Source organism: Nilaparvata lugens, chromosome 6, assembly GCF_014356525.2.
Source record: "Nilaparvata lugens isolate BPH chromosome 6, ASM1435652v1, whole genome shotgun sequence".
In the NCBI taxonomy this organism is placed as follows: domain Eukaryota; kingdom Metazoa; phylum Arthropoda; class Insecta; order Hemiptera; family Delphacidae; genus Nilaparvata; species Nilaparvata lugens.
Window position 1 is genome coordinate 1,168,260 of NC_052509.1, and position 27,412 is coordinate 1,195,671.

A 27,412-nucleotide genomic window follows, 5' to 3' on the forward strand; every position below is an offset into this window, starting at 1 on the left:
TATACTACATTTTGTTTGTTTCGAGACTGGAATACTGGAATGTAGTAGTAAAGAAAATCGGAACTGATTGATATAAGATGTGGAATTGAAGTAATTTGACAGTTTTCATTGATTGAAATATTCAAGTTTTTCTAAAATCTGAAGATTCTTTATCACAAATGACAATGTATTGCCAGGTCTTGCAAGACACATTTTTTTCTTTTTTTTTCAAAATCAAAATCAAATTTATTTCCTCAAAAAATACATTCACAGAAACAGAAATATTACATTAGTCTATGAAGAAATATCTCCCTGCAAAGGTAAAAACCTGAGCGCAGGAAGGAGTCTATATAAATTCTGATCACAACAAAGCAGCAAGAAGGCCAACTATTCTACACATTATTACACTATTTTAAACATTGCATACTAACAATACACTATAATGGAAACAGATGAAAATTTAACTATACAGGTCTTGTTTGAAGATGATGTGTTCACTATAAGCATAACACTCTCCCAATATAGCAATAGAATCCAAGGAGTTTTGATGATAAAAAACTAATCGATCTATTTTTGGCATATTGTTCTCAAACAAGAAATCTGACATGATTCTAGATCTCAAAAAACTATACTTCCTTTTTCGATGATGATTTTCACACTTTCATAAGCTTATACGAAATTTAAAAGATCGACTTGAACTAACACTATGTCATACATTCATTCAACAACAAGAGAGTACCTCTCTAGGCCTCTCTTGTCGTGGGCCTACTATATCTAAATGCAACAAAATAATGCTTTATCTAAATCCATAATTATGCAATATCACATTCAAAACATGACATGTACTTCAAAACTTTATCATCCTAACTAAATAATCATCCTAAATAATGCACCTAACCTAACCTAAGAAATCTGACTAGATTCTAGATTTCAAAAAACTTCTTCCTTTGCGACGATGATTTTCACACTTCCATGAGCTTATTCGAAATTTAAAAGATCGACTTGAACGAACACTGTCATGCATTCATTCAACATCAAGAGATTTCTCTCATTCAACATCTCTTGTCGTAGGCCCACTATATCTAAATCCAACAAAATAATGCTTTATCTAATTATCTAAAAATAATGCTTTATCTAAATCCATAATTATGCAATATCGCATTCAAAACTTGACATGTACGTCAAAACTTCATCATCATGTCCATTCAACATCAAGTACTGTATCAGAATTCAATAAAACAATGCATATCCACATCAAATACTGGATCTGAATTCATTAAAAAAATGCATACCCACAACTAAAATTTAAAAACAATGCATAATCACATCCATAACATCACATGCATACAAAACTAATGGCAGAAATAAAATTTGATAAGCGATTCAATGAAGAGAAAGGCAAACAAAAATCAGAGAACTAACTCCTAATTTCCGTTTCTACTATTGCATTGATGACCATTTTCATCAATGAAATGAACACAGTAATACTCATAAATGAAATCAAAATACTGTATGATTCGTTTCTACGATTGCATTGATGACCGTTTTCATCAATGAAATTATCAGAGTAACATTCAGAAATGAAATCAAAGTATTGTAGGATTGAGCCGATAAAATGTGACCTAATGACAACGATTGATCGGAGATGTTGCATGCCACATTGCAAAATACCGTAATTGCATGCAGGTCGGTTGCATCAACTAAATGGAACGAACACTCGACCATCAAAACATTCAATCAGAGATCGTGGTCCTCCATGGTGGGTGTCATAGGAAGGAGTTTTTCAAAAAAAGGAAACTGATTTTTCCCAAATGAAATCGAAATGATGAGGAGATAAGAACTTTATATTCTTTTCAAATTCAAGGAAATTAATATTATTTGGAAAAGTAGACACTGTTCAAAATTCACTGTTTAAATTTATTGAAATGATGATTAAGAAATCTGTCAAAAGAGAAAAACTGAATATAAAAATAAGGAAGAAGACATAAGATATATAGAATATAGAATATATGAATCAGTCGAAGAAAGTAGTGTCTTAAAAAGCAACAGAAAATATTTACTATTTCTTTTCAATGAATAAAAATACCGTGAATATGGAACGGGGAAAGAACACTACAGAAGATGATGAAAATTGTGTTTTCAGAGATCTATAAAGATTGATAAAACGTTTCATGAACTAATGAATTTCTCAGTATACTGATGCAGAAAGTTTTATTCACGTTTTTTCATTTTTCTTGTATGATAGCCTACTCATAAGTTACAGAAATAGAGTTGAAAAGAGAAAGATAAAGAGGTGAAACGAGAAATGAGAGAAAAATATAGAAATGATAAATATAAAAATAATTATGAGACAAATACTTCACAAATTATGTAAAGAAACGTAAATGGAAGATGGTAAAGGATGAGAGGTTTAGAATCTAGGTAGGATGACACACCAAGAGAGAGAGACCACATGTAGATGTGTGGGGTGTATGATGTATACCTGAATGATAACGTTTCTCATTGTGAGTGAGACGCCTCTGAGTACGTCTCTGTCTAGGCTGTTGGCGTCCCGAGCTCCCCGATGCTAAAAACAAACACAACTCTGGCTCAAGTGCGGAAAGTGCCTCTTAAATGCATCTACAATCTACAAAACACAAATATACATCGGTTTTTATGATCTGTAATCTTAAATTTTGTATTTTTTTGCCTGGCGATGGTTATAAACTTGTGTGTGTATTTGACACGAATACTCTCTATTCAGTTTGTACTGACCTGAGGTATAAATTCTGATAATAATATAAACAGATAATGGAAAGTTGAAAGGGTTCTAATTGCATTTAGAATTTATATTATTGGGATATGGTAATCACAAAATAAGTTGTCGAATTTTATTTAAAAAGGTTCAACCAGTAACTTGCAACTAAGATGTCATGAGCATTCAAACTCGAGCATTGAACAACATTGTCAAAACAATTTAGTTCTTTCAAATTACATCGTGATCGAAGCATTGCAATGCATTGAATATGATGAGTGTACAGAGTCTGAAAGGAAGAATTATCGTGTGCATTTATTAACAAATATACAGAGCTGTTTGGAAACAACCTTGTTTTAGAGAGATTAAAATGTTGGATGTTAAATGTTATTTGCAATATAAATTACATTGTATAAATACATTGCAATATAAATTTGTAAAAGAATTCAATTAAAGGGTTATTTATTTATTCATATCTGAAATCAAAAAAATAAATGCATAATCAGAAGAGGAAACAGGAAAATTATTAAACAGGAAGAGTTATTTTTATAAATTATTTATTTAACCATAATTATCTGAAATACAAAATAATAATGAATAATCAATCATTTACAATGTATACATTGAATTGAATGTAACGATTGGTAATGTAATGTATTGAAAAAAGATTTTAGTACAATTCGACAACCTATTGTATAATTATTTTATTATAGAATGAAACGATTGAGCTACGTATGTAGCAATGGAAATGTTATGAGTGCCTAGAATTTATTGCTAGAAGCTCCATGTGAATATTCCCTCAAAGCTGCTATGGATTTTCAAGTGTCTAACGTTTTCAGACTTATGAATATTTGCCACTATTTCTTAAAAGCTCTGTACAGTTATAGCCTCGCCTAATTTTGATGATTCTATGTACTATGTTTCACTAATGAAATAGCACTGGTTTACGATGAATAGAAAATTAGCTCAAAGCTGCAATGTAATTCAAAGTGTCTATCGTTATCAGTCTTAAGATTTTTTGTCACTATTTCTTCAACGCTGTATACTGTATTAGGATGTCTAAAGACTCGTCCAAAATTTGATCATTCTATGTTTCACTAATTAAATAGCCCTGGAATACGATGAATAGATGTTCTAAAAATAAACAACACATTTCGCTTCAGTCAGGTCATGGTCCTATTCATGAGACCACATTCCTTTCCTAATGATTCTAGCTCATCTCATTACATACGATATCAGGCACCTAGGTCTTTGAACCAGGTTTTCATACCTCCGATATGATAACTTCACTCAGAGCTGAAGTTGCTCAGGTTTGGAAATACAACTTTCAAGCGTATGTAATTAATTTTACCTGTAATGTCATATTTAAGGACACACGGGAAGCAAAAAATGAAAAAAATATCAATTTTTGAATTTTAGCGCCATCTGATAGAGTATTCTTTTGTGAATAAATCAATGTATAACACTTGATATTTGCATGAATACTTTATATAAAATAAAATCTTCAAAGAATATGATGTCATTCTCCATTTTACCCAATAATTTGTACAATTTTTACAATTGATTTGATGAAGTAAAACTGGTAAAATTACTATAAAAGGCCAGTACACATACTGTACTACAATGCTAATATCTCTCATTTTCATTCATTGGTTTAATCATTTTTACAGAAAATCGTTCTTAGAGTTCATAATAAAGTCTTATATAAGATTCATAATCAAGGAGGCAAAATGGGTTTCCACCTGTCGTCTTCATTAATAAAAATTATTATTAATTAATAATTCGTTTATTCATCTATTGTATAAAACACTATAATCATAATACAATTATGACATTGGAGGAAAAACTAGGCTGAGCCTGAATTATTTCTCTCCAAAAATTTTGATAAAATATTAATGTTGTCCAAAAGTTAAGGTTAATAATAAATAATCTCAAGTAAAGTATTTTATTTTAATTTAAATCTACCATTTCATTAAATCATTTTTCTGAAGTATTCTTCATTGAAAGTTGAAGACAACAACATACTATTGATAACCCCAACGTGTTTATTTTGAATCTTCCAATCAAAAACTCAAACCCTCACTGAGGGTCTCCACCCTACAACTTTCCCTCAAATATATTTCTGACAAAAACCCGTTAGCGTCATTTAAAGGTACCACTGGGCATTTAATGCTAGCACATAACGCTTCCAGAATAGCCCAAATAACCGTAAACCCTTTGGATGATAGTCGATTGGCTTGGGGGCTGCGTGAGACGGCTGTATTATTAATTGGATTGGACTAAACCATTTCGGAAGCTAGAATACACAGCATCTCTATGATTCATAATCAGTTTAGGCTCTATTCGTGGCCAGGGTATTTCTAGAATATCTAGTTTCAAGTAGTTTCATGTACATGACAGGGAAATCAGTGGAAAGTACGAACTAATTCTTACCCTAAATAAGAAAAACAGGTATTAATTCAATTTAGTAGGTACTGGTAATTCTAATACTTGATGTATTGAACTGTTGTACTCAAACAATTGTACTAGAATACTCCATAGTTATAAACTTGTACTGTACAAGGACACTCTCTAGTTGTTACTGAAGTACTGTTAAAGATATATGTTGAGAAAGCAGTCTAGTAGTGTTCAAATAAAAATTGAGACTATTTTATTTTTCTGATCAAAATTACCCTTACACTACTGGAACCGTGAACAGTAAAACTTCCAAGATACTATTTTATTTCTACTTCGATGTTATGTGATTTGAGGAGGAAATAAATTCATTTATTCATTTTAACAGTGTTTCAATATTATAATACAGGTACTTCTTTGAATTGAATTGAATTTGCAATATTTTATAAGTATCATTCCATATAGTTTGAACCAATTCATCAGTACTGTACCTTTGTACATTATTACTTCCCTATGAAACTGTATCTACAAACAGGTCTGTTGATTTGAATTATATAGGCTAATACAGAGAAATCGATATACCTTCTCAATTCTATGAAACTAATTGTAATAATAACATAACACGACACTTTGTGCCTTGTTACAACTAGATGCAACGTTAATCAAACGACAGGTTTCCGTAGGCCTCTTTCACACGATAGGAGACGTGCAACTTGAACACTGAACAGTGTTCTCGTTTTTTTGTCGAAGTACATTGAGTCAAATCGTGTCTTTCACATGGTGACTCCTATCCAGGAACCTCGTTTTGTCACGTCTTTTCCCCTCGAGGCAAGCAGAGGCAAGATCTAACAACTACGCCGCCGTTTGCGAAAAGTATGACTCATCACTTTTTTCTCAAAGTCTAACTTCCTTAAAAATATAGATAGAAGATTTCTGATTTCGGATTTGGATTCAGCGACCCCAAATTCTTTAAAGCGTAAGTCCCGTTTTCGAAAATATCCGAAAACAAGGAAGTTATGGCTGTTTTTAATAAAGCTTTCTATTATCATATAATTATACGGTAAAAACGAACAGGTACTGTACTATACAGTACGTAAGTACTCTAGCTATTATAATACAACTTACACTGTATTCGTGTAGGAAATTTGGTAGGTTATTTATCTTGATTTCTGAAAATACCCCAAAATAAGGGAGTAAGATAACTTTGAAAAACCAAAGTTTTCCTGCCGATTGAAGAAACATTAAAAATTAGTCTAAGACATATTATGTCTTAGAATAAAAACGTGTAACAAATATCAGATCACTATTCAAGCTATCAAGCTTTTCATAAATTTATTTGTCTCCTCATGGCAGAAGGTTTGCGCCCAACGTTTTCATTTCGTATCATTCTTTAATAAAAATAAAACAAGATTCCGGTTTCAAAAGCATCAAAGTCGCCAGGCTGGTCTGAGCTTTTATTCAGTATGCATTATCAACTCAGCAGTTCTAATACACAGACATCACTACTTGGAATGCCATGACATTTTCTATTCTTTCAATTCCTATTATTACCATAGATCGATTCAGATCAGCACAATGTTTATACTGTATGTTCATAATAGATTTTTCTGATTGTAAAAAGAAATAGTCAATAATTGCTGGGAATTTAAAGTGATATTCAACGATTTGAACCTGATAAATTGGATTGTTGAATGACAATTGAAATTCAGTGAATTTTACTGTACAACATTCCTTTTCCTCATATTTTATTGGGTGATGAGTGGAGATGATTTATGATTTCATATTTGGATTCATCTTTTCATAGTTCAATATTTTTTGGAAAACTAGAACTTTTAAAAATTAAAAATGTTTATGTATAAACTTCTCAGGTGTTCAAAAACTTCTTAAAACCTTTGCCTGTCCCTTTGTGAGGCAGGAGTATCATTATCTTAGTACGTACTATATAATCATATGATAATGGAAAGCTATATTAAAAACAGCTATAACTCCTTGTTTTCGGGTATTTTTGAAAATGGGACTTACGCTTTAAAGAATTTGGGGTCACTGAATCCAAATCCGAAATCAGAAATCTTCTATCTATATTTTTAAGGAAGTTAGACTTTGAGAAAAAGTGATGAGTCATACTTTTCGCAAACGGCGGCATAGTTGTTAGATCTGTCGGCTTATTCGTAAGATCCCCATGTGAAAGTACAGGAGAGCTGCAAAATATGAAATATGATCTTCCGTAATATGATATTCCAGGAGCGAGGTCTCTGCCGTGTGAAACTGGCCGTACAGGAATTTGCAATAAATCACTGAATCAGCTCCTGTTTCGGTGACAATTATTCAAAACATCACACACTCATTCACATATACACTGTAAACGCACACACATGAACTAGCACATTGTAATCAACCAATCAAATCACAGGCAATTGAAAGGGACAACCAATAGAAATTCGATTAGAACCAATATCCTCTGAACTGGCGTTGACAACTACTAATTCTGACAACAGCTTTGAAATTAGTTCATACTCCTAGCTAGCATTCTGTTTCAATTTGTATTGTGAATTCGTGTTTCAAACATATATGCATTGTAGCAATTCAACTATATTGATTGGCAAGCTATATTGGTTAGGTTGAGGAAAAGCGATCTCTTTTGCATATTCTTGGCTTGGCCATTTCTTTAGACTCAACGAAGTCACGTTAAGAATACTGGGAGGTATAATAATTGGACAAAGGGCTCTTGGAAGACCCCGGCTACAATGTCTGACGCAAGTTACCAACGATTTAGGGATCCAGAGCTACATCCAACTGAAAAGTACAGCTCTGAAAAAAAACTATGGAAATCCGCCTACCAATCGAATGATTGAAGCTAAAGAAGAGACTATATTGGTTCCTATAAAAACTGCTGTATTTTATGGGTGTGACAAAGTTAACCCTTACCTTATCTTTGAATTGGTAAGAAAGTACTATTAAAGGTTCGAACCCACTAGAACGTATCATACAATGACCGTGCCCGTACCGACACATGCAAAAAAATATTCTTTGCATCATTTGATATGTAATACACCCATTAGACCGTTCCGTCACCGGCCAAGCACGGAGCGTGCCATGTACGTCCAGGTCAACATTTGTCGGCCAGTATATTTTGTCTGTGACGAAACGCTCCTTGCATGGTACGTGACGCCTGCAAACCCCGTTGTAACCGCGCATGTGCCCCGTTGGTAACCTATTCTCTTGCTAACTGACGCGTTCCCAACAACTTCTGACCGGGCATCATACGTGTACCATACGCGTAATGTACTGGCATAGAACGCTGTTGATCCGTTGTAGTGGGCATAGTTGTTATTTTACTTGCCTGGCATGGTCTGACACGGTCCGTGTCTGGTACGTTCTAGTGGGTACGAACCTTTATGAATCGACGTTCTAAAGATCTTTTACATTATTTTAATAATTGAAAGAATAAGACGTTGATGTTGTCAATACCACTATATTTGTTCAAAACTATGCAGAAATACCACAAAATCTCATACCATATTATTTTAATAAGCAAAACAATGTCTCAAAGTACATAACATCAAGAGAAACCTATGACGTTTTAACAAATATACATTATATAAAATTTCTATACATTCCTCCATTCATTCATGAGGAATGAAAAGAAATTTATATTGATTTAATCTATTCTACTCTATCCATTCATGAGGAATGGATACAAGTTTGGTATGAGATATGGTATTTTTCCATAATTTTTGAAGAAATATAGTGGTATTGACAACATCAACGTCTTATTCTTTCAATTATTAAAATAATGTAAAAAATCTTTAGAACGTCGATTTATAATAGTACTTTCTTACCAATTCAAAGATAAGGTAAGGGCTAACTTTGTCACACCCGTAAAATACAGCAATTTTTATTATAATAACCAATATAGCTTACCAATCAATATAGTTGAATTGGTACAATTCATATATGTTTGAACCACGAATTCACTCTATTTCTTGTTACATCTGTCAATCCATTCAGTCAGTCAGTTTGTGAGACACTCAAATTTGAATCAATTTGAACAGCTCTTCGTTTCTCCCCAAAGATAAACACGAATAATTGTCTGACGCTTATAGAGCGCCATCGACTATGTCAACATGGCGGGTCATTGATGCCAATTTGCTTGATTAAACGTGATTAATCATGATTTGATATGGAGCAAATATGGTACTAAGGGTTGCAAATATTTTGGCGAAATACAAATATGACGCAAATGATGAAAATTTTATTAGCCCCCTCCTTACCCATATTGATAGGGGTATTGTGGTGTGACATGGGATTTTATTGGGATCTGAATGAAATTAATTTAGTAGATTGTACAACTAAAGTTTTCTATTCAATCATTGTTTGTGACAATTAACGATTTTAACGATTGTTAAGATAGTTAAGTCAATAGTTAAGATAGATAGATAGCCTGATAGTTAAGATAGATAGATAGATAGATAGTTAAGATAGTTGTAGTCAATTAACTACACTCAACTATCTTAAGTAAGAGAGCTACCACATATACGTTGAGGAGCAAACATCAATTAATTAGAATTTGTGAATTCATTCAATAAATTATTGAATTGCAATCAATATTGTATTATTGCTATAGTTGTTATCTACCGAGAATGTATATGTTCTACATGAATATGATTGCATAACTTTAACTAAATGAACTATGAAAATTATAATTAGTTACACCTATAGTGCTGGGGAAGTACTTGGGATTATGACAGGACTTCAGTAACATCCCAGAAGTATGTCACCAATAAACTTAATACAGAAACAGTAAGCATAGTTCCTTTACCACCTGATTTGAGCTAAGCAGCAAGTGGTAAGCCTGTGTTAAGCTAAGCTAGCTCAGATTTCAGCTAAGTTCAGCTTGGTGGTTAGCTAAGTGGCTGAAAACAATGCACACAATATAATTACGTACCAAGGCTGACAGCGAACCCTCGTGATTGGGCGTATGGGAGAGGCGGGAAATTCAAATTACTGCGTCTGAATCAGGTTCAAACTACCGAAAGTAGAAAACTCCCGAATTTAAACTCCAGAGGGCAACCAAACCACACACAAATATTGAAAACTGTTTTTTCTTGAAACGTTTTTCAAATAATTGAGTCCTGTTTCCGTTACACAAACCCTTGAATAAGTTGCAGGATGCGAAACTATTCATCCAAGAGTTAGATTATGGAAACACCAGGAAGTGTATGTGTGTTCTGCAACATGTTGGGGTACAATTTTACCTAGAAAAATGTCATATTGTAAAACAAATTGTCTTGTAACAAGACAAGTAAAAAATTTGTCTTCAACATGACATGTAACACATTTTTTTCTTGCAACATGACATGCTGTAACCCGAATTTGTCTTGGAACACAACATGTAATCAAAATTTGTCTTTAACGACATCTAATATATAAATTTGGCACAAAACATGTCCAACTATGAATTTGCTTTATGAATTCAATATTATCCAATTATAGAGCTAGGGAACAACTGGAATAGTGAAGGGTGCAATATTTAGCAATATCAATTTGTTACCAAGGGGTAAAAGTTAATCATAAAAGGGTCAGTGAGAAATATTAAACTCCTTATAAAAGATACACACCTTGGGGTTGCTTGGGGGCGTAGGGAGCCAGCAGACGTGCTCGCTTCTTCTCATATCCTTTCTGTGTGATGTCACCTGAAAACAAACAAATTCAAATTAATACGTTGTTGGTTATCCATCTTGTTTCCACTATTGTGGATCCATCTTGTTTGATGTGCCACATCAAAAAATGAGTGTTTTTTCACTTAAAAGTTTTATTAAATACGATAGTAATCAAATTAATAACTTTCGATCAAAGTAACATTTCATAATAAACAATATGGAATCAATATTGAGAAACACATACACAAGATTATAATGCACACAGGAAATAGATGACAACGAATTCGAAAAAATATAGTTTAAAATACAATTTTTGGATTCGACTTCAGGAAAAAGCGTAAAATTTCAGATTCATAGATTGTGGGCCATATGCTGACACTACTTTTAACGCTAAACCACGTTCACTTGTAGATATGCTTGCATTTATCATAATGTGTTTCATACGGGGTTTAAACGAACAGCTGACATTCCTCTGTTCAAACTCTGTTACCTCTGCATACGGGCCTAAGTTATCCAATTATCATGATAATTTATTTATTAGGTTAGCACAAACAATACAATGATCGGAAAAGAAAAAACAGGCTATTGCCCAAAACTTTTTCAATTTCCTAATTTAGTTTCAAATTGTCCAAATATTATACATAGGTTATGTCCATTTATTATTGTTATTTTTGGTTAGTGTTACTCTTGAATAGAAAAAAAAATCTAAGTACCCTATATTTTAAATTGTTCACTTACGGCTATGATGCCATAATCAAGTAATTGGAATTTTTTTTTAATTTCTATCATGAGTATTATATTACATGACTAATCTCTGACAACGTCTAACGAGCTTGTCATTACCATTATCAGCTATTGTTATTATTACCAGCTGTTCAAAGGACTTTAGCCATGAGATGCACTATAACTTTTATTTCATAACTTCCATATAAAATATTCGAACTCATTATTGTTATCTTGGTGGAGAAGAGGATCCTTCCAACCCCTTTCTTCCGACCCAGATTCTGGCTTCATCCGATTATTTTCACGCTTTTCCATCTTCTTCATCATTTCCTCCTCATCTTATTCATCTCCTTCCTCCTCTACTTCTTCAACTCCCAACTAGTCTAGATATAGACTATCCCATCTTCATCTCAATATTTTCCACTCTTCACACATCTTCCTCCAGTTCTTCCTCTTCATCTTCATCTCCTCCCTCCTCTACCTCCAATCATCTCGAATCTCTACGCTTTTCTCAATGCTTCCTCGCTCAACATGTCATCGGTTTGTGAAAGTTCGCTCGTGCATGAATAAAAAAGCAAAAAAAAACTGAAAAATAAACTTGGAGAACAAGCGTGTTGCTCAAATAACTCCACACACAATTACAGATTGAAAAGCTGCGTGCTCGCTCACTCATACCTACTATCACTCCACCCTCTCCCTCACACTCTATCCAGCTATTTCTTATCTCTCTCTTCGAGAGATGTTCAAGGTCGCTTCCTACCATATTCGATCCTTGTTAATCGGCCCCCTAGAGGTCCTGCATTCGTCTACTGGCGTGAAAAAGAAACGAAAAGTGTGCTGGCTGCATACGTCGACTACTTTTTTATCGGTCGTTATCGCACGCCTACATCGTGTATTATTTATTCCGAAGACGTTACTTCCACTGGCTGACGTGACGTCAACTTGACATTCGAATATTCTCCGGCCGTGATGTAATGTGATATTGATGACAATGGACACGATAAAAAATCGTAATGATGATGGATTTTGTTCTTAGGTCGACGTGTGCATTCTTTATGAGTTAATTTTGTAGAGGAGACAAATGGGGTTACCTGTTGTCTCCATAAATAAATAAAAAAGTGGTATGTTGTATGTTGGTAGGTGGTAAGTGGTATATAAAAAAGTGTATGGAAATAGTTATGTGGATACGTCCCAATAATAGTGTATAGATATAAATAGCTATATTTATAAATATTATATTATAATTTATTAAATAAAACTGGATAATTAGTAGGAAAACTTCGTTTACAATATATTTCATATAATTTTGTTTTGTTTATTTTATATTGTAGACCTATTCTCAGTACTTCTCTCAACTGATGATTATTCAATCTAAAAATAATTATTCTGTATTTGTTATTCTATCACAGTGGCCTACTCCAACCACTCATCGCTCATTGGCGGAAAATCTAGCTTATAACGTCTACGAACCCTTATTGCAGTGAATAGAGGAGTATATATGAACTTGCCAATCACATACTGCAATTACTGGTCGAGTTAATGAACCAGTTTCAATTTTTTTTCTGGCAGCAAACTAGATTTTATCGTGTAGCTATGAAAATGAATCTGCTATAGAGATGAGTTTTATTATTATTTATGCACTCAGCTGCTGAGCGCTGTACGCTGAATAAGGTTGTCACGTACGGCTGCCATATTTGGAATCACCATAAAGTGTGGTTGATAAAGTGGCGGATTGGGGATAAGATGTGTGATGACTATACTACTATATTATAGGAGTAGTAAATTGGCTGTTGGAAAATGTGTGAGGTGATTGCGGAGAGGTAGAAAGAGGACGAGAGGTGAAAGATTATTGGAAGAGGATGAAGAAACGGAGAAGAGAGAGAGAGAGGAAAAGAGGAACAAAAAGGAGAAGAGAGAAGAAGAGGGGAAAAATGAGAAAGGAAAAGGTGAAGAAGAGAGAGAGATAAGTAAAAATGGGGAAGAGAAAAAGAAGGGAGAAGAGGAAGAAGAAGAACAACTACAACAACAAGGAGAATAGCAAGAAGAAGAAGGAGACAGACAAGAAGAAGGAAAAGAAGAAAGGATGCAGGACATTGTAAATTAGGGGAAAAAAGACGAAACTGGAACAGGGAAAGAAGGAGAAAAGGGAGGAAGAGGCCAGGAGGATCATGGCGAAGTTCAAATGGATGAAGAAGAGGGTATGGAGAAGAATTTGAGGGTATGAAAGAAACGAGAATGAGAAGAAGAAGAAAAAATAAACAAGAAGAGGAAGAAGATGATGAAGAAGAATGAATGATGTGAGAAAGAGGAAACAAGAAAAGAAAAAGGAGAAAAATAAGAAGGAGATCAGGAAGAGCATGGTGAAGATTGAAAGGATGTAGGAAGAGAAGAATACGAGGAGATGGAAGAAAAGAGAAGGAGAAGAGAATGTAGAAGAACAAGGAGAAGAAAGAAGAGTCGATGGGAGAAAAACATGAAGGTGATGGTGAAGGAAAAGAAAAAGTTAATGGAATTCAGAAAGAAGTTGAAAGAGAAGATGAAAGATGAGGAGAAAGAGGAGGAGCAGACTGGAACGAAGAGGAAAACGTAGCAGAGGAGAAAAGGTTGAGTAGGGAGACAAGAGGAAAAAAGGATGAGAAAGATAAAGTGGGAGGATGTACAGTAGTTATGAGAGAAGAGATGGGACGAATAATATAAAAGAAGAGGATGGATGGCAAGTACCGACACTGATTGGCTTATGAGGCTATTCAGTAGTCTGGTCTAGTATGTAATAAAGATGGCTCATTAGAACTTACAAGATCAGACACTGTAAAGTGTACAATTTAGTCTTCTAAATTGGTTTTGCTAGCACAAGTTGATGGTTAATCAGACAACAGAAACTGAACGGAAACTTTTCAATAATCAAAGACACTACAGAGACATGGAAGATTATAACAATGTAACATGGAAGATTATTATAACATTATAACATGGAAGATTATTATTATGTGTCAGTTGCACAAAAGCCTATTCCACGAGAACCAATCAGAGAAGCAGTCTTTTCAAAAACACCATCTCTGACTCTCTGACTGGTTCTCCTTGGTTAATCATTGTTAAAATTGAACCGGCTTTTGTGCAACCGGGCCTAAAGATTACAGGAGCCCTGATCTTATAATCACAAGTTTATCAAACAAGTTGACGGATCCACCTACTCATGCAGTTGAATTCTTGATCATTGATGATCATCATTTATAGTTGCTTTGTTATATTTTCAGGTGTTTCTACATTCAAATAAAAAAATCAAATGCTCATATCATGTCTTCCGCTGATTAGTTCTAAGATTGATTGCACTATATTTGCAATAAGAATGAATTACAATGTATATGTCTGTCATATCCAAAGACCTTAAAGAGATATAGACCCACAATTCCTATGCCTTCCCAATGATAGCTCTTACTTGGAATTGAAGGCCGCCATTGGGGTATTTTAGCACGAGATATTATATCTATATATTTGTAATACTATAGATTACAAAGGCATTGGTATGTAATAATCTTATGGATTGCCCCCTCAATGGCCGATTTCAATTCCAAGTACGACACTAGCGCTGCATGTGAGTCTATGCCTCTTTAAGGTCTTTGGTAATATCAATACTAGTTTCAATCAGGCTTTCAGTTCAGATTTCGTTCAGTTTCCGGCGACAAGTAAACTGTATGAGATAAGAGACGAATTAACTGCAAATAAACCACCAAGGTGCAATAAACTGCACCTTGGAAGTGCTCCACCTTTATTTAGCCTAATGGAAATGTAGACAGGAAATTGGACACACATAATGAGCTGGGATGTACCACCACCAAACAATAAAAGATCTGAGTTCCAACTGTGCAATGAAACCCAAATTGTCCAGACAGTAATTGGCATATTAGAAGGTTGCAATCTGCAATATACACCTATAGTGAGAGTCACTGGGGACATTTTCTGAATAAGAAGAATATTGATGATGGATGGTGACATATTGTAGTGAATTCCACTCAAGTAAGATTGGTGGGCAGCTACTTCGCTTGGGTCATCAGGCTAATGTATGAATGGTTAGGAGTCTGATTTAAGAGAAAATGAAATCCAAATTTAAATTACATTTATTTTAAAAGTGTCGAAAACAAACAGTCAAATAGAATAGAATAGAATTTTATTGGTCATAAAATATTAACATGAATACATGGAGTTCGTCAATTTTTTCTTCGTCAACTAGTCAAACAAAACATAGTCTAGGTGCAGAAGAAATTGTTATCGTCAGAGACAAACGAATATCTAGCTGTTCTCTCTCCTATCATGTAACATGTAATACTATGAAAATTGATTAATTATGTAAGGGAACAGGCAATATAATTTTAATCAATCTTCATGATCCAGTTTGTTCACTTTTACAATAGTATTTCAACTACAATAATAATTATAGTCAACCGCACGAAAATAGTCCGAATTGGAACAGATGAGTCCCTCCTAAACCCTTCCTGCACCGATTGTTGCCAATTCGTCAGGTACATTTTATAAAAATGTTAATTATTTCTAATTCATTATCAGCTGAGAATAATGTTGATCAACTATTATAGCTGTTCCAATTTCCATCGGACTATTTTCATGCGGTTGATTAAAGTAGAAGTACAATTGTAGAAGGGAACAAAGTTAAGCATGAAGTTTAGTTATTTACCAATAGTGCAAGTTAGAATGAAGAACCTAGAAGAGAAGTTTTAATAAACTTATATGTAACCCAAAATTTGCTTGAATTGTGGCAGTAATGGAATTTACAATATTTAAGGAGTTTGACATCAAGGTCCAAGGTTTAGCAAAACTAATCAAATTGATTGACCGAGCGAAGTGAGGTCTAAGATTCAAGTCCACGGTTTGGCATTTCTCTTAATGTTTAAATGTTTATGTGTTGCGCATTTACGGCGAAACGCGGTAATAGATTTTCATGAAACTTGACAGGTATGTTCCTTTTTTAATTGCGCGTCGACGTATATACAAGGTTTTTGAAATTTTGCATTTTAAGGATAATATAAAAGGAGAAAGGAGCCTTCTTCATACGCCATATAAGAGTGAAAATCAGACTATAGAATTATTCATCATAAATCAGCTGACAAGTGATTACAGAGATGTGTGGAGAAGCCAGTCTATTGCTGTATTTCCATAAGGTACTTGGAGGTCTAAGGTATTTCCACAAGTTTCAATCAGGTACTTGTGGATGAGAATACTGCGTGAGGTCTACTATTCACAGAACTACTAGTTATAAGTGCTGCTAAAATGATGGTCAAGTACCTTAGTTCACAATAGTATAGAAAGAATAGAGGAAAGATTATATATAAACTACATAAACACTACATAATCAAACATAGCTCAGTATTATGTGTCATGTCAATACAAAACTACAGTTTAACCAAGTTATATAGAATCTCCATATTATTATATTGAGACCATTATAATATTGATATAATATGAGAAAGGTTAGGTATATGATTAGATTATATTAGCACTACATAAACACTACATAATCAAACATAGCTCAGTATTATGTGTCATGTCAATACAAAACTACAGTTTAACCAAGTTATATAGAATCTCCATATTATTATATTGAGACCATTATAATATTGATATAATATGTGAAAGGTTAGGTATATGATTAGATTATATTAGTGTTATTAGTTTAGACATTTATTTTTTTTTAATTCTAATTATAAGCTGAATGTGAGTCGGAACAGGCAATAGCCTAGTCCCTGTTTGAAAGAAGAAGATATGGGAAAGGTTCTTTTCACTACGAATATCACATAAACAATAGTTACCAATCACAAATATCACAAAATATTATGAATCACCTCTTTCCGTAATCTAGTAAAGTAGCAGCCGATGAATTTTGCAACATGTCCTATGGACTTGTGGCAACAGATTGTTGATCAGCTAAATCCGAGAACGACTTCATCAATGACAGCCGATAAAGAGCAACAATCACGCTTCGACCAATAATAACAATTTCGCCAACAACAAAACCGTAAATTACTATCAAACAATTCCTGAACCGGAACTGACCAGCCGTTAATTATAACCGGCCGTTAATTGTAACCAGCCGTCAACTGCTAACCGGGCCGCCGATTGCACAATTTGACACACGACATCGTTTTGTTTGAAGCACAATTTTTAATCACTAGCATAAACAACAAATTCGGTTGAGAAACAATCAATGAAACTAGTTCGGCAAGCTGCTGATAGATAGAGTGCGGACGAATTTTGCCAATCGTTTACGACTGTAGTGATCTAATTCATATTAATATTTATATTTTATTTCGAGTAGCAATATTTAATCTTCTTTATCCTCAGTTTCTTCCTTCATGTTTCCTTTCTCAAATTCTCTTCCTAAAAGTGAATTTCTTCAATTTCGTTTCTTATCATTCCACTCATTCTTTTTCCTATAATACTTCTCTCTACACTTCAATTCATGATTTTAAACTATTTCCTCTTCATAGTCATTTTTATCATCTACTTTTTCATACTGTTCTTTTCTTCCTCAGTATCTTCTTCTCATTCACGATTCAATCCTCCACTCTTATCTTCATATTCATCTGCATCTCCTCTGCCATTCATTCTTCTCCTTTTACTATTTATTAGTCACTTTTATTGTACCTCCTGTCTTACAGCTTTTTCTCTCCATTTTCTTCTCCTTGTCTTTCCTTTTATCTCCTCACATTCTTCTCCTACATCCTTTCTACCTTCGCCACACTCTTCATAACCTTCTCCTCCTCTTTATTTTTCTCTTCTTATTTCTTTCTGTTCCCTTTCTAATTTTCTATTTCCTATATCCCTCCTCGTTCTCCTTTCTACTTCTTCTCATCATAACAATTATTCACATTTTCCACTTCTTGTATTGTTCTTTCTTTTCATATCTTTCTAACAATTCGTCCACTAAATCATTTCAAATTAATAGTTCATTTGTTGAATTCAAATTGATATTTTAGAGCTCCATATCTATTGAAAAAACACTATTAAATATTATAGTTTTCATTGGAGCACTAAATTGATGTTTCCTATTCAAAATTTCCACACTCGTAGTCTAGATTACTGAGATAAATAAATCAAATTTATTGATACAAATCACTGAAATAAAGAATAGAAAAGACATCTAACGACGTTTTTATTCTAATCAAATTCTATTTTCAATGCTTGCAAAAACACTTACATGAATTATTTATGTGTGTAACAACTGTATCAATAACAAATCAAAATCAAAAAAAAAATATATAAAGCAAAATAAGTAAAAAATCGATAGTCCTATAATAATATTTATTCAGTACGATAATTATGGTGATACTGTGGCCAGTTGGTTAAGCGACGCGAAGGCGGTAGCGTGCCGGGATTGGTGACCGCTGTCTGCTCTCGACGAGTGGGTTGCCTCATTCTCTATTATGCGATCAAGGACAGGCAAAGGCATTAGCAGCTGTGGAGCTGCAGACATTGTTTTGCAATAACGGCGGAAATTTATGTATTTATTGTTTCAACAAGGTGGCTCGATATCTGAAGCCTGGTCTCCACTTCTGCCTCCAAGTAATGCATTGTGTTTTCAGGCTGTCGGGTATTGACTCCATTCATATTCCAAGTCCTAATATTCCATTACGCATTATAAATAATATATTTCATAAACTATTGTTTATGATTATACAACTATTGTTGTATGGTCATAGCATATTTTTAACATAAGATAGACACTCATATTGATAGTATAATAGAATAACTTGTTTGAATAGTAATCTATAAGAGCTGAAAAATAACAAGATTGAAAAAAATGAATGAGTTCTAGCATAGACTAAATGAACAGAGTCTGTGGTTTTAGGAAGTGGTTTAGTCTTGAATCTGTGGTTTTAGGAAGTGTTTTAGTCTTGAATCTGTGGTTTTAGGAAGTGTTTTAATCTTGAATCTGTGGTTTTAGGAAGTGTTTTAGTCTTGAATCTGTGGTTTTAGGAAGTGTTTTAATCTTGAATCTGTGGTTTTAGGAAGTGTTTTAGTCTTGAATCTGTGGTTTTAGGAAGTGTTTTATCTTGAATCTGTGGTTTTAGGAAGTGTTTTAGTCTTGAATCTGTGGTTTTAGGAAGTGTTTTAATCTTGAATCTGTGGTTTTAGGAGTGTTTTAGTCTTGAATCTGTGGTTTTAGGAAGTGTTTTAATCTTGAATCTGTGGTTTTAGGAAGTGTTTTAGTCTTGAATCTGTGTTTTAGGAAGTGTTTTAATCTTGAATCTGTGGTTTTAGGAAGTGTTTTAGTCTTGAATCTGTGGTTTTAGGAAGTGTTTTAATCTTGAATCTGTGGTTTTAGGAAGTGTTTTAGTCTTGAATCTGTGGTTTTAGGAAGTGTTTTAATCTTGAATCTGTGGTTTTAGGAAGTGTTTTAGTCTTGAATCTGTGGTTTTAGGAAGTGTTTTAATCTTGAATCTGTGGTTTTAGGAAGTGTTTTAGTCTTGAATCTGTGGTTTTAGGAAGTGTTTTAATCTTGAATCTGTGGTTTTAGGAAGTGTTTTAGTCTTGAATCTGTGGTTTTAGGAAGTGTTTTAATCTTGAATCTGTGGTTTTAGGAAGTGTTTTAGTCTTGAATCTGTGGTTTTAGGAAGTGTTTTAGTCTTGAATCTGTGGTTTTAGGAAGTGTTTTAATCTTGAATCTGTGGTTTTAGGAAGTGTTTTAATCTTGAATCTGTGGTTTTAGGAAGTGTTTTAGTCTTGAATCTGTGGTTTTAGGAAGTGTTTTAATCTTGAATCTGTGGTTTTAGGAAGTGTTTTAGTCTTGAATCTGTGGTTTTAGGAAGTGTTTTAATCTTGAATCTGTGGTTTTAGGAAGTGTTTTAGTCTTGAATCTGTGGTTTTAGGAAGTGTTTTATCTTGAATCTGTGGTTTTAGGAAGTGTTTTAGTCTTGAATCTGGGTTTTAGGAAGTGTTTTAATCTTGAATCTGTGGTTTTAGGAAGTGTTTTAGTCTTGAATCTGTGGTTTTAGGAAGTGTTTTAATCTTGAATCTGTGGTTTTAGGAAGTGTTTTAGTCTTGAATCTGTAGTTTTAGTCTTGAATCTGTAGTTTTAGGAAGTGTTTTAGTCATGAATCTGTGGTTTTAGGAAGTGTTTTAATCTTGAATCTGTGGTTTTAGGAAGTGTTTTAGTCTTGAATCTGTGGTTTTAGGAAGTGTTTTAATCTTGAATCTGTGGTTTTAGGAAGTGTTTTAGTCTTGAATCTGTGGTTTTAGGAAGTGTTTTAATCTTGAATCTGTGGTTTTAGGAAGTGTTTTAGTCTTGAATCTGTGGTTTTAGGAAGTGTTTTAATCTTGAATCTGTGGTTTTAGGAAGTGTTTTAGTCTTGAATCTGTAGTTTTAGTCTTGAATCTGTAGTTTTAGGAAGTGTTTTAGTCATGAATCTGTGGTTTTAGGAAGTGTTTTATCTTGAATCTGTGGTTTTAGGAAGTGTTTTAGTCTTGAATCTGTGGTTTTAGGAAGTGTTTTAATCTTGAATCTGTGGTTTTAGGAAGTGTTTTAGTCTTGAATCTGTGGTTTTAGGAAGTGTTTTAATCTTGAATCTGTGGTTTTAGGAAGTGTTTTAGTCTTGAATCTGGATTTTTAGGAAGTGTTTTAATCTTGAATCTGTGGTTTTAGGAAGTGTTTTAGTCTTGAATCTGTGGTTTTAGGAAGTGTTTTAATCTTGAATCTGTGGTTTTAGGAAGTGTTTTAGTCTTGAATCTGTGGTTTTAGGAAGTGTTTTAATCTTGAATCTGTGGTTTTAGGAAGTGTTTTAGTCTTGAATCTGTAGTTTTAGTCTTGAATCTGTAGTTTTAGGAAGTGTTTTAGTCATGAATCTGTGGTTTTAGGAAGTGTTTCAGTCTTGAATCTGTGGTTTCAGGAAGAAAATTGTAATAAAGATTGTCTCAATTGTAGCACCATATTGTTAGCTTTACCATCACTTAGCCTGTTAGATCAGCAAGTATAACAAATTTAGTACTAAAGTGCGAGATAAATTACTTTTAACACAGCTCTTTCTAGAAGACGGAGAAGTCCGATGCTCTATCCTCCACTAATCACTCCCACTACCTAGCAGCATTCTCCTTCTTTTGTGTCTGAGTGAGAGAGCTTTGTAACACGAGGCACCAACACTCCCCTCCAGCTATTGCTGGCCTTGCTCCAAGTAGTGTACTGGTCAGCAGGTATATTGGTTTGTGTATGTTACGGAGATGTTTTCATCGCAAGAACATGAAGCAAAATGACACGGCGCATCCAATTGTGCGCAGGATGTCCGTCTGTCTCTATGCTACAAACTGTGGAGGGAGAAATGGGTTTCTCCTCTTCATGTTAAAAGTAATTTATCTCGCACTTTAGACTGTTCCCTATAAGATAGTTATGGAAGTAGCCATGTTAGTATCATCCACAATTATTTATTGCTGTGAGAAATTACAAGAGATTAAGGAAAAGTTGATAATTGACATACTATATATTATGTAGAATATAAATATAGATATTATAATGATATCTTAATCTACCTACAAGCTCTCTCATAGACAGCCTTCTAGAATAATAATGAAGTAAGGATTTCCTGTAGCAAAACTGCAGTACCTGGTTTTAAAAACACCTAAAATTAATTGTCTTCCATAGAACCTATTCAAACTTTCAAACCTGAATGAAGAATCTTGAAAGTATCAGACGAGAATTTTGGTCAATCAGAGACAATATCCCGTCGTTTTGAATCCACTAACGCTTTCTGGTACTACTTATATCTGACAAAACCTTTACACGATTACATCAAGCCCTAGAGATATTCGTTATAACACTGTGCAAAACACTATTTATTTTCCAAAAAGTGATAAATTACCACCGTCAAGCCCTAGTAAGTTCTCAATGCTTAGTTCTCAAAGTATACTTATCTACTTTGGTATATAAGTAGTATATTAGTATATACTGTACTTGAGTATATTATTAGTAGTCTTCTCACTACATAAATTACTATTCACAGTTCCCTCCTCACTATAAACTATCCTTTCAAAAAAATACTTGCAAACCGAACATAGTAAACATCTAGTGAATTAGTTTGCATTTATGACTGCAAGTCAGTGTATTAAAACATCCTGACGTCGCGGGGACGTCATAAACGCAAGTCTCGAAAGGCCATTAAAGTATTCTTCGGGGAGAAACCATGAAATACCATCTGTTGCAAGAGAGAGAGAGAGAGAGAGAGAGAGAGAGAGAGAGAGAGAGTGAATGAGTGAGCAGAGCAACAACCTGAACAGATCTCTTTCAATGATAAGAATGGCGTCAGGCTGTGAAAATTAGTACGAAGTACGGCCAGAAAATAGCAGCACATTGAGGGAGCCATCTTGTACAATACTTTGAACTTTATATTCTTGCTTTCCCTGAACGTCCATATTAATATCTATTATATCTATCATATCAAATCTCTTTACTAATCTTGAATTCAATTGGAATCGACTCGATTCAATTCGTCATCTTCTTCACCGGATGATGGAATCTATTACATAATGTGTTTTGAATGTGTTTTCTTTTTTCATAGTGTAATTTTGTTATGCACTTGTATTCATATTGTATGTACTCGTATATTATTTAGAGTTGAAGTTCAATTGTTTTCCTTTTTCTTCATCATCTCCTCCTCCTTCTTCTCGCTTCATCTTCTTCTTCTTCTCGCTTCAACTTCTTCTTCTTCTCTTCACTCCTTCTTCTTCTTCTTCTTCTTCTTCTTCTTCTTCATAGTGTAATTTTGTTATGCACTTGTATTCCTATTGTATGTATATTATTCAGAAAAAAGTTAAATTGATTTTCATCTTCTTATTCTTCTTCTCGCTTCAACTTCTTCTTCTTATACTTCACCTTCTTTTACTTCTTTTTCTTCTTCTTCTTTTTTTACTTCTTCTTCTTCTCCTTTTTCTTTTTCTTCTCCTTCTTCTTCTTCTTCTTCATCTTCATAGTGTAATTTTGTTATGCACTTGTATTCATATTGTATGTATATTATTCAGAAAAAAGTTAAATTGATTTTCATCTTCTTATTCTTCTTCTCGCTTCAACTTCTTCTTCTTATACTTCACCTTCTTTTACTTCTTTTTCTTCTTCTTCTTTTTTTACTTCTTCTTCTTCTTCTCCTTTTTCTTTTTCTTCTCCTTCTTCTTCTTCTTCTTCATCTTCATAGTGTAATTTTGTTATGCACTTGTATTCATATTGTATGTATATTATTCAGAAAAAAGTTAAATTGATTTTCATCTTCTTCTTCTTCTTCTTCTTTTTTTACTTCTTCTTCTCCTGTTCCTCTTTTCTTCTTCCTCTTTTCTTCTTCTTCTTCTTCTCTTCACTCCTTCTTCTTCTTCTTCTTCTTTTCTTCTTCTTCTTCTCGCTTCATCTTCTTCTTCTTCTTCTTCTTCTTCTCTTCACTCCTTCTTCTTCTTCTTCTTCTCGCTTCAACTTCTTCTTCTTATACTTCTCCTTCTTTTACTACTTTTTCTTCTTCTACTACTACTTTTTCTTCTTCTTCTACTCCTTTTTCTTTTTCTTCTCCTTCTTCTTCTTCTTCTTCTTCTTCATAGTGTAATTTTGTTATGCACTTGTATTCATATTGTATGTATATTATTCAGAAAAAAGTTAAATTGATTTTCATCTTCTTATTCTTCTTCTCGCTTCAACTTCTTCTTCTTATACTTCACCTTCTTTTACTTCTTTTTCTTCTTCTTCTTCTTATACTTCACCTTCTTTTACTTCTTTTTCTTCTTCTTCTTCATCATCTCCTCCTCCTTCTTCTCGCTTCATCTTCTTCTTCTTCTTCTCCTCCTCCTCCTCTCCTCCTCTCCTCCTCCTCCTCCTCCTCCTCCTCTCCTCCTCCTCCTCCTCCTCCTCCTCCTCCTCCTACTTCATCTACTTCTTCTTCATCACCATCATCCCATAATTCACATTCTTCCATTCCTACTTTTCATTCAACTCTTGCTCAAATTTCTCGCCTCTTACAGAAACTTCAACCAACTCTTCTCTTCCCACAATTCACCATCCTTTTCATGTTGGACACATTTCACTCCACCCCTAATCTGCTTCCCAGGCCAGCAACAGACAACATCAAATGAACACACCGAACAATAAATAATAATTTGAGAGCGTCTTCACTCTTGAAAATAACAAACGGCCGCCCATAAAATTCAACAAGCCAACAAGTCTCTCGGCGCACAGTTTCTGAAAACGTTCATTGTTTGTAGAAGGTTAACGAACGTGCAGTCTGTTGAGCTTTTAAACAGTTGATAAGTTCCAAGAACACTTGCGCGTTCCTCAGGACGATGAAGATGAAAATCAAGATGACGAGGCTATCAACTAGAAAAGAAGGAGAACTGAACAAAGAAGAGTGGGAACAAGACACAACGGAGAATTTCTTATCCTTTGAGAGAGAAAGAGATTGATTGATTGATTGATTGAGTACTTTATTTATGTAGATTACAATATATACTGTCTTATACACTTATATACAATAGCTTACAATACAGCAAAATTATAGATGAATTTACATAATATAGACTGAGAAAATAATTATTGAACTGTATATGATATGAAAAAGCAGTTTTTAATATAATACCTATAGATAATAATCATATTGTTATGCATCTACATAAATTGGCGGAGCTTTGGACATATCATTGTCCATTCTTCGGAAAGAATATTAAAAATACCCTCCCCACTAACTCTCTACCAAAAAGAAAGAGAAAGAGAGAGATAGATAGATAGATGAAATAGATAGATAGATTGATTGATTGAGTACTTTATTTATGTAAATTACAATATATACTGGCTTATACACTTATATACAATAGCTTACAATACAGAAAAATTATGGATGAATTTACAAAATATAAATTAAGAAAAAATTATTGAGCTGTATATAATATGAAGAAAAAACAATTTGTAATAACTATAGATAGAATAGATAATATTGTTATGCATCTACATAAATTGGCATATCAATGTCCATTCTTTGGAAAGAATATTCGAAGTATTCTTCCCACTAACTCTCTACCAAAAGACAGTGAGAGCGACAGAGAGTGAGTGATAGTGAGAGAGAGAGAGAGTGTGAGAGAGAGAGTGACAGAGAGAGGGAGTGTGTGTGAGAGAGCAAAAGACAACATCAAATGAACACTCTCAAAAGAGAGTGAGAGCGACAGAGAGAGAGTGAGAGCGCGCGCGACAGTGAGTGAGAGAGAGAGCGACAGAGAGTGAGAGAGAGAGAGAGTGACAGAGAGAGGGAGTGTGTGTGAGAGAGGAGGAGAGAAAGAGAGAATTTGAGAGTGACACAGAAAGAGTGACAGAGAGGGAGAGTGAGAGAGAGACTAAAAAGCGAGAAACTCAACTATAAAGCGTAAGGGAGCAAAAGCACTATAGAAGTATCTCACAATAGATGTTATAATAAGAGTATAGACAAAGAAGTTTTGCACATAATAAGTTGCTTCATTATGAAGGCTTTATACTACCTGTAATAGGATAGACTTCACTTTATAGCCACCTTCAGTGAACCAATGTGTGATTGACTTCTTCTAGTATATGCTAGAAAAGGAAACATAGAATGATTGAAAATGTAGACTTTGGACATAAGGTTTTGTAATTGGGCAGTTAGCACAATTAATTGTGCCAATTGAAATGGAATCTCAGTTAAAACTGGATCAAATCAATATCAAGTTCAATGTGATTTATCTAAACCACTAGCCGATTCAATCTTTCTATAAGGGGACTAGAGAATATGAAACTATGAGAATATGAACTTTTAAAATACTGCTTGATACACAACACACAAAAAACAAATCCTCACAAAGTTGCTTTTAGCATCGTAATAACTAACAAAAATGATGAGAGATAGAAAAAAGAAAAATCCCATTATTGAAGAATGGAATATTTATGAAGAGAATATTAATATTTAAAAGGCAATCAATCAGAAAACTTCAGTATAAAACGTGAAGAATGGGGGAAATGGGAAATACAATGATGATGATGATGATGATGATGATGATGATGGAAATATAATATAAGCCTGTTGTACCTTTTCTCAATAATTCACAGTTGTATCTATCAATGTATAAATAAATAATGGAGGAAAATCTAGGTCGATTCTAGCTACAATATAAATCAGAATTTGATAGAATAGAACAATATTGGAGAGAATACGAGTAGGGAAAAAAGCAGGAAGGAGAAAAGTATAAAAACTATAAAATGGAGGAAGAAGAAGATAGGAGGTTGAATGTCGGAGGAAGGGTGAATCCAGAAAAAGTAGGGAATGAAGAGAGAAAAAAATAGAATGATGAATATCGGAGAAAGGGGGAAACTATAAAAGATCGAAAATTGAGAGAGACGAAGGTAGAATGTGAATGTCTGAGGAAGGGAGAAACTAGAAGAAGTAGAGGGAGGGAATGAGTAGGAGATAGAAAGATGATGATGATGTTGATGACAGGAGTGGAAAACCGTTGAGTGCACTTAATCCATGAGCATGAAGCCGACAGCGAGGAGAGCCTGATTGCAAGCAGAGTGTAAACAATCGGTTGCCATGGCAACGAACACTGAAAACAAGTTCACGGCCGAAGCCAGCAACTGAGATAACAGATTGCAGATTGTAAGGTAAGTGCATTACCGCAATACCCCTCGGAGTAAATGCAAAATTTTTATCAGCTTTTTTTATTGCAACTGATGGCAACAGTTGATGAAGAGACATAAAGGTGCATTTTCGTTTGTGCGTAAACTTCCGCAGTCGACGACGATAAGCATTGTTGACATATATATTGTCCAAATTTCAAGTGTGCTAAAACAGCTGATCAAATAACTTTTTCCTACAGTTACCTTGGAAAGTGACCATTCCTGCACTGATTACAGAACGCAAAGAATCACTTTTCCGCTCTAGTGCGCAAAGTATTA

The 27,412-nt window shown here is 34.0% G+C and overlaps 1 protein-coding gene across 1 annotated transcript in view; it reads right to left on the minus strand.

The window, feature by feature from the left end:
* LOC111058218 (disco-interacting protein 2) overlaps positions 1-27,412 on the minus strand; it is a 295,605-nt gene that overhangs the window by 69,564 nt on the left and 198,629 nt on the right. The window contains exon 2 of the mRNA XM_039431325.1: positions 10,726-10,800. Within this exon, the coding sequence (XP_039287259.1) occupies positions 10,726-10,800 (75 nt within the window). The remainder of the gene's footprint in view (positions 1-10,725; positions 10,801-27,412) is intronic.